Source organism: Typopeltis vanoorti, chromosome 22 (genome assembly GCF_054136105.1).
Source record: "Typopeltis vanoorti isolate ZY-2024b chromosome 22, IOZ_Tvanoo_1.0, whole genome shotgun sequence".
Taxonomy (NCBI): domain Eukaryota; kingdom Metazoa; phylum Arthropoda; class Arachnida; order Uropygi; family Thelyphonidae; genus Typopeltis; species Typopeltis vanoorti.
This window is the reverse complement of record NC_143570.1, coordinates 9,628,848-9,639,578: the sequence shown is the minus strand read 5'-3', so window position 1 is coordinate 9,639,578 and position 10,731 is coordinate 9,628,848. Positions and strand designations below refer to the sequence as shown.

Genomic DNA, 10,731 nt, shown 5'->3' with positions numbered 1-10,731 from the left:
TGATGTGTTTTTGTGGAATCACCAAGAGCATACATACGGAAGGAGACTGATAAATCCTTATAAGAGGAAATAAGAATTTCCTCTTATAAGGAAATTCTTATTTTATTATTATTACTATATTTCATATTATTACTATAGCTATTATTATTTTCGTCTGTTTAGTTTCTTATATCTTTTCCGATTACTAATTTTTGTATTTTATTTCTTTTATATTATGTGATATTATCTCTCGCAACTGGCGGATTTTCCTTGGTTCTTTAATGAAACCCATGAGTACGTGGTGCCGCTCATTGTGCATGGAATTCGCGGTAACGAGTGGTTGTTATGAATTCCAGTGTTTCTCTGTTCTTATTGTTTTGTTGATATATTCAGACGCAAAAAAAAAAAAAAATTCTCCTGACTTAAATTTTTAATGTTTTTTTTTTCTTTCCTAGTAAACAATTCTGAGAAAAACAGTTCCGCATTGATTAAATACATATGAAAACATTCACCCAGCAAAATCATTCCAAGATTGTTTTACTAAAGTACAATAGGGTGGAAAGTTTTCGCCTTCTTCGTCTGACAAATTGGTAATTCGTTGGGTTTTCTTTAGTGTGAATATAACCGATGGTAAGGATACTTCTGATTTTGCTAATGGTTCTCAAGTAATATATTTTAAATAAGTCATCTAAAATGAGTTCAGCCAGGGGCGGTGGGATGGGCAAGGTATAAAAGCGACCGCGCCTATCGCAGAAATGGGGGGAGGCTTTAAAATATCTCTCTGGAAGATGATGGTAATTTCTTAAAATAAGAACTAGCAGATGTGTGTGCATCCACTACCTCTTCCTTCGCCTGGCGGTGATGGGAACAAAAATAGGACATCTCTTTTGCTGTCTCATCAAGGAACAACAACAACAACAAAAAAAAAGTTAGGATAGGCGGATTAAGAGAAGATTTGCTAGGGTTATGTCTGACTAATGGAAATTTGTCATACGGCGGATTTAGGTGCATTAAATGATGATATATATTAGTGTTTGGCAAAATTGCATTCAGGAATGGGACTAACTTGCTCAGTTTCTTTCCACACACACACACACATATAAACTAAAATAATAGTCTAAGCAACAACCACCACCTGTAATGCTGAATCTGCAATATCAGAGAAACACCTTGTAGCACTTCCACAAGAAAATTTCTTTGGGATAAAAATAAAGTGGTTTAGGTATAAGAGTGGTTTAAAATTATCTCCTTTTGCTGTTGTGAATTTATTTTCAATGCTGTTTCTAACTTAATAATGAAATTGTAGTGAAAAATGAAATTTATGGAATACTTGCCACCACAAGTGGATATCAGTATAACTGCCTTAAGTAGTATATCTGTTCAGTTTTATATACAGAATTGTTTTTATTTGCTTGTTTTCTATCAGTTTCAACGGAAAATTATAACCACTGCTTTCAACAGATACATTTACCAAACAATGCAGACCAGTTATTTTCCACCAATAAAAACATCCATGCTGCTCTATTACATTCTTCAACCATTGCATATACCTGTTGAATAAAACTTTGTATTCATACTTTTCCATTAATAAAAAATATTACTGATCAAGCCTATTAACTTTCACAAAAATAATAATGATAATAAAATAATCTTTCAGGCATACAGCCCATCACATAGACAACTAAAGGTGTAAACCAAGCTTTAAAGAGCCAATGAAAACATTATTATCCTAAAAACACTTAGTGTACAAAAAGAAATAAATAAAACTATACTTATTCCATTTTTTCATTTGTTTTTACTATAAATATTTTGATTTGCCTTTTCTCCATAGCCACAGACAGTAATAGAAAGTAGTGTCTGATATCTGAAATATTGGATATGAGAACAGACTTATGGGAATGTCATCTTCAGTGTTTTGCAAATAGACATTCTCCAACAAGACATTGGGTTATGATGGATTTGTATTGGATGAATGCAGAAGAAATTTTTCTTCTGTGATAAATTGCAGAAAGAGAAAACAGGAGACTATCTCTGAAAGCTGTATAAGGATAGTAGTTGCGAAAGAAATTAGGATTTTTTTTTTAAAATTAGAATGAGAACACATATTCATAATAAAGAAATTCACTTAAAGCTTAAAATTATATACAAATAGTTTAGTAATTTTTACCTTTAATTAAGGAATTTTGTTACTGTGAGTACATGTTCTCATTCTAATAGACTTTACACAGTTGTCACTCCATCAGAGCAAAGTTTTTTTTTTTTTTTTTGATTCTTTGTTTGGGAGGGGAGGGGTGATGATAAGTGGTATGCACTGTCAGAATTTGGAAACAGCAAATGTGTTTAGAGCATGGTTTGACAGCAAGGATCTCCAACAATGAACCCTTGAACTCTGTGATGGTATTAGTAAGTAGTCCATTCATGAGACTTGTCACTTTTACATCTTACATAGTAGGATCACCATGGAGGAGGAGTGGGGGGGGGGTTAAATTTGAGAAGGCCATGAAATATATGCAAAATATCACAGAAATCATGACTTGACCTTTTTAATATGCTTAAATTTATATTGTTCCCACAATCAAATCCTAGAGGTCACATTAGTTACCATCAGAATTCAAACTGTGCATATTTTCAATCAAGTTAACTGTTAACTGCTTTGCTGATGTTTTTGTTTATTAGTAACAGCATTTTGAAACAAGTACAGATATGAATCAAAGATGCCAGGAAATTATATTTTTGGTTTAATTCTTTATCCAAGTGTAAGCAAACCAAGTTTGCGTATGAAGTATCTTCATGACTGGGCTACTTGTATATAGAGGTTAACGACTTCACATCACTTGCCTTAATATCACATAATGCAAAGCACACCTTAATTCAGACATGTATAATGCTATGTATTATGAGAAGGGCTACTACCCATACACCGGTTTCAACCAGTGTTATGGGTAGTAGCCCATACACTGGTTTCAACAAGTTTAAAATAATGCTGAAGTCATACTTTTCTCTACTTGTATATGTCACCTTATTATTAAAATACTCTGGATCAGAGATAGATTTTGAAATTACAGAAATGAGTATCAAGAACTTCGCTGTTTTATTTTTATATATTTGTTTTATTTTTTTTCCCCTTTAAGATTTGATTCTTCTGTCCTTTAAAACTCTTTACTCTATGTGAAAGTGTCACTTAGTACAGATTATTAGATTGAATCGCATCATTTGCTAAACAGTGCATAATGTGAATACGTTGGTCTGCCTTATATTGCATAGTGATTATCTGAGCATGACTTCAGTATATGTGCCAAAATGTTATAAAGTACATTAACTCTAAAGTTTTTATTCCCTAAGCATAGTGACAAAAAAAAAAAAAAAAAAAGTCACATCTATTTATCATTCCAGTTGGTCAGCTGGAATGAGAAATCTTAAATCTTTAAATCTTAAAACAATGTATATGGCCTAGACAGACCAATTCAAGAAACAAAAAAATAATAACCATGGATATTATGTCTATTGTTAATATCATTTATGAGATATTGAATTTGAGATTAGATTGTTGAGCTATTTTAAACATAGTTTGAAAAGTCAGTAGGCTGTGTAGCTCATTTGAAGTGGCATTTGCACTCTAGCATTTGACTGCATGAAGAAAGACATGAGATCCAGTTGACTAGAAGAACTTTTTCTAAACCTTGTTTGACCAGTACCCAAGTTTGTCAATCTCTGGCATGGGCAAGTGGGTTTTTTCTTCTGGAAACTGAAGAAAATCAACCTTCGAACCCACACTGTTTCCAGACATTAAAAATATATTGTGTTAGGGACCACGAGACGGTGGCACTTGTTAGCCATCTCTTCACTGTATACTGCTTAATTAGTGATAGCCTTGGGCCAGCTATCTCTGATTGGCTACCAGTGGAGATTAAACTGCCCAAAAGTTAGATAGGGCTAAAGCAGCAGCCTTGCCTACTCCATGTACAGAAATAAAAGGCATTAGCTGATTGATTTGATTGACTTATTGAAAATTCAGTTCCAAGTAGGAGATAAAATTTACAGATGTCTGATGAAACTCCAAACTAGCCTTATAAACTGAATTGTTAGCCATTAAAAGCCCTCATAATAAGTATAACATCTGTATTGGTAAAGCTGACAAGAACATCATCATCATGACTGGCCACAGTGAACTTCTCAATATCATTGGCAATTCCTCCAAATACATAGTAATAAAAACCTCCAAGATGGAGGTTTTTATTACTATGTATTTGGAGCAGTATTTATTACTATAAATTATATTTATAGCATAAATATAATTTTGAATCCATTTTGAATATTTAAAACAAACTAAAATAAAAAACATTGAGAACACACTCCAGACATGAAGAGAAAATTAACCTTGCTGTCCTATACTACAAAATGTTACTCTGTGCACTGTTAAATTTCCTTCTTTCTCTCGATGAATAAATCAACCTCCACAAGTTGTATGCCCTTATCTCCCATTAATTCTTATTAACGACCTCCATTCAGTTTTCTTGTCAGAGTGATCTAGTCTCTGTTTTACTATTTCACATTCTCTATCACAAGCACATTTTTCTTTCATAATGCACCTAGATGCTGTCTTTCTGCAGCAATTTAAATCCCATTTAGGTACCAGAGAACCTTTATAAAAGCTTTTTATCTGAAGGTGAATTAACCAGTCTGATATGGGAGGGGGGGTAGCAGATTTTTCATCCCACAAAACAGCCAGCAAAGGTTGGTCGATTGGTAGAGCCTCTGCCTCAAGCAAAAAGTTAAGCAAGTTTGAGCACATTAGTAGTTGGAAGGGGTTCAATTGTTCGATGCTGTTGGCACACTCTCCCTCGATGAGTCTTTGGACTCCCTGGAGGTGTCACATAATAATAATATATAACAAGCACATTGGCCAGAAGAACACATAGAATTTAGGGAAATAATACTGTCGCCGCCTAGCCTAGTTGCTTCAGTTGTAAATACAAGCACCAGCCAACCAGTCCAAAGTAACATGGCAGTTCCTGTTGTTCTCAGCATTACCTCCTCCTAAACCATGACATGAACATAACATAATGCACCAAATTGATCCTCAATGACATTTTCAAACTATTTCAGATTGTCACTCAGTTAACTGCTTTACCATTATGACCAAATTATTTAGCACTTCATGGAGCCCTTCAACATAGTAGCTTGCTCACCTCATCCTAGCACAACTAAGATATACTTGCCTCATTTCATAAGATTGCCTACAATGGTATCACAAAATATTGGTTAATTAAGCCTTCCGCACCACACCAATGTAACATCTAATTGCTCAGTTTTCCTCAGTCTTGCAATTCAGAAGCTCATTGCCTGTATCTTTTTCAAATGTTGCCAACATTGCCCACTACCTTCACTACAACATACAACTCTCTTTCTATAAAAATAAGCTGTCATTTATAATTTCATACTATTGCATACATGGCTGATCCCAAGATATCTCCAGTACAAAATAACACTGTCTATTACATGCTTTCTAAGAGGTTATGCCCTCACTATCATACACTAAGAAAATGCCAAAATACTGATCGGTCACAAAACAGTATCTGCAACACTGAATACTCCATCTTCACACATTCTGATTGTCATGCTCCATCTTCACACATTCAAATTCTGTGTAGCAAGTAGATTCAAATTCAAATGCCATGTAGCAAGTTGATTTAAATTCAAGTACATCCTATCTGATGGGAAACACCCATTTCATCATGTACTAGTTGGATAGCATCTTTGCTCTCCAACCAGTATGCATTTAAATCTCACTGTTGAATGGATGTTTGAATGTGTTTAACTGGAGATGAATTTTGCTTCCCAAAAGTTTCACATTTGATCTCTAGAGTATAGGAAGCAATTTATCTAACTCCAAAGCCCATCCACGATATTAAATGTGTGATAAGTTCAAGTTTTTATGGTTGGAATTCATATTAGAATAACATATATTGACTCAATTCCAAGGACATATGTTTCTCCCACAGCAGTTTCTTTTTATAAGGAGAAATGGGATAAGCAAGCTCTTGAGAGATAAACATATATGTTGGTAATACATAACTGTCAGATTTTAGGGAAAGAACGTATACTATAATATTAATTTAAAAACTTTAATTAATACTTCCTATATTTTGGTAATAATGTTACATTACCATCTTCAGGGAACATAAAAATAATGGTATGTGCACACAGGCACTAATACTAAACAAATATGGCTGAAGAAAACAACTGAAGTCGGTCCTAAAAGGTGCTACCTAGTGGGCTAAATTTTATTTTCTTGGCTGTTGGGCTGATGTTCTTAGAATACAAGCTTCCCATATTTGGGGCAGTCTCATGCATCCAAATTTGTTGAGGTTTGGGGAATTGTTTTAGAGCTGAGGCTGATTCCAGGAATAATCTCTCATATTTATACATGCTGCAGTGTAGCCAAGTGGCTTTCTTCCAGTGTATTTTGTGGTAGGTGTCCAAAGCATCGTCATGAAGTCCTGAGTGGCTGTATTGGTGTAACTGGATATAATCCTTATGTTCAGGTATCCTGATATTAGCTGCCCTGCCTGTTTGGCCATAGTAAGGCAGTTTTACAGCTGCAAGGGACCTTGTATACTCCAGGTAGGTCTAGGGGAGGTGGCTGGTCCTTGGGGGAGCAGATAAGAGATGCCAATTTTTTTATTTTACAAATTGTCAGGTCATATTTTTTAGGATTTTTGTTAGCTTTTCAGAAGTACCCCAAATATTAGTAATGGTGATAGATTTAGAGTTATTCCTGTTATGAAGGGGAAGGGGGGGTTAATTGGTTTTAATATTTTTGGGGGGTTGTAGCCATTGGCTACAAAGGTGTTAAGAATATGGTTAAGTTCAGTAGTGAAGGCATTGTTATCTGAACTGATTAATTTTGTCCTGTTATATAGGGTTTTTATAATCTCATATTGTTGGGAGGGAGGGGGGTTGATTGCTGGTGAATGTATCTACCTTATGTGTATGTTTTCTGTGAACAGAAAGCCAGGGATCCATCAGGCTGGCATGTAATCAGAGTGTCTAGGAAAGGGAGATTGTTATTGTTTTACTTTTCTGAGGAAACTGGATCCTGAGGTGTTGATTGTTTAAGTTGGATAAGAAGTTATGGAGTGTGTTCAAGCCATGCAGCCAAATAGCGAACACATCATCTATATAGCATAGCCAAACAGTAGGTTTAAGTGGAGCCGAGTTTAAGGCTTTTTCTTTAAAGGTCTCCATAAAGAAGTTGACCAGAGGTGGAGAGACAGAGTGGAGAACCCATGGCTGTCCCCTCTGTCTGTTTGTAGAATTTTCCTTGCCAAACGAAATAGCTTGAGTTCATGGTGAACTGAAATAGGGCTGAGATATATGGAGGAAATTTGGCTTGGATGAGGTCCAAGGTATCTTTGAGTGGGACATTGGTGAATAAGGAGGAGGAGACATCAAAACTGACCATTATGTCTGTTGGAGTGAGAGATTTTCTATACTGGCTTTAAAGTGGACTGAATTTTTTAGGTGTAAATGTGTGTTACCAGTATATAATGTGAGCACTTTGGCTAATTTTTATGTGGGGGAATCAATGCCATCCACAATGGGATGTAATGGCAAATTTAGTTTGTTGGTCACTTCACAGGCCAAGAAGTAACCTTCTTAAGGAGCCTATGGAATGTTCTGATTTGGGAGCTGGTGGGATCATATTCTATAGGGAGGTAGGTAGACCGATCTAATAGTAAAGAGATAAGCTGTGTAGTCAGTTTTGTTTTCAACTACAGTGGTATTTCCCTTATCCACTTCAGTAATTATTATTTTACTGTTGTTTTTTATTTCCTGCAGAGCTTTGAAGTGAGTGGAGATAGAGGGGAGATAGCCATGGGTTTTCCACCTCTGGCCAACTTCATTATGGAGACCTTTGAAGAAAAAGCCTTAAACTCTGCTCCACTAAAATCTACTGTTTGGCTACGCTATATAAATGATGTGTTCGCTATTTGGCCGCATGGCTTGGACACACTCCACAAATTCTTATCACACTTATTTCAATTTCAAATTCATGAATTTTACTTTCCAAAAAGCAACCTATCTAAAGAAGAATTCAAAGTTAATATTAATTTGAATTCTTTGAATACAAATTAATATTATATTATACATTGTCTTTCCCTAAAATCTGACAGTTAAGCTCTTGAGTGGTACAGAGCATAGGAAAGAATGACCAGAATAGTAAGGAAGGCAGAATCAGATTATAAGAGAAAATTAGCTTATTAGGTTAAAGGAAATCCCACAGAGTTCTTTTACTATGTGGCAAGTAAAAAGAAGAAGAATGATTATAGGAAGATAACTTTAATCACTACAGTTGGCAGGAAAGTGATAGTAACAGAAGAAATAGTTTTATTACTGAGATTACTATGCAAGATTATTAATCAGGTGTATATAATAAAGTGATTGATGTAATTTTAATTTTATTCTATGCCTCAGTGGAGTTAGAAGACTCATCACAGAAGGCTATACTTTCACAGACCACAATATAAATCATAACTTGCTGTAAAAACATTCAGCATTAGAACATTCAGAATCCAACTCTGGTAATGCATTCCACTCATTCACTACTCACCATACAAAAAATCTCTTTTTCACTTCCATAGTTACAACTCTTACATTTTCCAGATATAACCTCTCATCCCTTCTACATGTGTCTCAATCATATCACTGCTTCACTTCTATCTTCCAAGCTCTGTTGTTCAGATTCCCTTAAATCTGTTCTTGTACTCAACATTCTAGTGTCCTGAGACAGTGTTAGTCATTTGCCTCTGCACTTGAACATTTCCTTATTACACAGATATCCCAGTGAGCAAATCTGTGCTCAGAAATGACCTGATTATGCTATATACAGTGGAATTATTATTTGTTTATCCCCATTCTTCAGTGTCCTCATTATGAAAGGAATTTTCTAGACACCTTTTCAACTTTTACGGTTTGTCTCCTCTACTTCCTGGGGCACCCAGTCTCCTTATGGCATTTTCATCTACTCTATTTGCACTTTCACTGCTTTCATGTATTTATACATCACCACAGCTCATTCAGATTGCATTGTGTGCATGCTCTCCTACCACACAATTTAAAGATTCACAATTTAATCAACAGAATCCGAAGAATGCCCATAACACACTTTACAAAATTACTGAAGTCACCATCTTGATTACCATACTAGTCAGTAAATGTTTCTCTGCCACTGAATAATTTATAACTAATATTTTATATAATAGAGCTAGATGAGCTGACGATACTTAAGGTATTGCAAAATTTCAACATAAATACAGCATTTACATTAGACGGGATATCTGTCCTTTACAAGACAGTACAAGAATCAGCAGTGCATCTTGTATCAATCTATAGCTTGATCAATAGTTTCAGCACTGGTAAGATTACATAGAAAGAGAAAGAGATAGTTCCATTACAAAAGTTAGCTAATGCCAGAATTCAAGGTGTAGAAGAATGGGATACTTGATTGGGGGGGGGGGGGAAGCATAGTTTTTTTGAAGGTGAAAATCTTGCTTTATTTTTTGCAAAAATGGCTTCACTATGATATTGCTTTTTTGCAATATCATAATGAAGTTATATATGTGGTGGACAGGCTTAGCACTTGGCACACTGCTAACCTCAAGTGTATTCAGAGCATTTTGACACAAGCGTCATTTACCCAACATTATGTGTTATTTGTTATTATATTAACATCATTTGTATCTCATTTTCAGATGTTAATAAAATGGTGACTGTTTTCATCTAGGCTGCTGAACTAGGACTAAATGAACATCACCAGTCTGTTGTTGTAAATTACTTTAGATTTGCCAAATACCAGCGTAGTCAGCATTTAAAGGGAATTAAAGGATGCTTTCAGGATGTCGAAGAGGCCAGGTAAGCAGATGATAGTATTTGCATTATAAAATTTGATATTGTTTCAGGAAATTGTAAAAAATTATAGATTGGCTGTAAAAAGTTTGTTCTGTGTTTTATAGTAGTTGTAGTGATCTCAATTGAATTACATACAGACCTCTTTGCAAAAAATGGAAAAATTAGCATAGAAACTCTTAAATTTGCTCATTTTTTATAAAATATCTGTATGTGAAGAATAAGTCTGATTGCTGTAAAACTTAAGACTGAATAAAAAATATGCAGGTGGCAGATGCAGAAGAAGTTGCTCAGTTTATGAGTGCTCATTTTAATAAACTATCAACCTGGCATATGCAACATTGACCTCAATGCTACTTCTACAGTGGAGGACGAAACTCAAGTGTATGGTGAGGAGGTACTAGAGCTATTGGATAAACTGAATATGAATTCGGCGAAAGGCTCTGCGATATCAGCACGGATGCTGAGAGTGTTCGGCTGAACTGACTGTTCCTTTGACCTGGCTGTATAGTTTGAGTCTCAGCACAGGAAAGATTCCACAGGAGTGGAAAGAAGTGGTGATATTGAAATTTTTGGAAAAGTTAGTAAAAGTTTGTATATAGAAATGGTGTGGGTTTAAGGGAATCTCATGTTTGAGCCACTTGCTCACATGAGATGTCATAGTTAATAGATAATAATGTCATAGTTGAGTTAGACCAAGGGAATGGTTATAACATGAATTGAAAGTTTGACAGGATTCAGTGTAAATTTGAAGAATAAGGGATGGAATTATAAAATATGTAAATATGCAAAATATGAAAGATGTCATAAAGTTGGTGTATGGAGGATGCGAGTTTACAAGGG

At 35.0% G+C, this 10,731-nt stretch overlaps 1 protein-coding gene across 1 annotated transcript in view; it reads left to right on the top strand.

Annotated features, from left to right (window-relative positions):
* Window positions 1-310: 310 nt before the first annotated feature.
* The window catches only part of LOC150094149 (leucine zipper transcription factor-like protein 1), a 126,819-nt gene continuing 116,398 nt past the window's right edge, over window positions 311-10,731 (top strand). Inside the window, exons 1-2 of the mRNA XM_090411799.1 lie at window positions 311-609; window positions 9,767-9,894. Of these exons, the coding sequence (XP_090267925.1) occupies window positions 607-609; window positions 9,767-9,894 (131 nt within the window). The 5' untranslated portion in view covers window positions 311-606. The remainder of the gene's footprint in view (window positions 610-9,766; window positions 9,895-10,731) is intronic.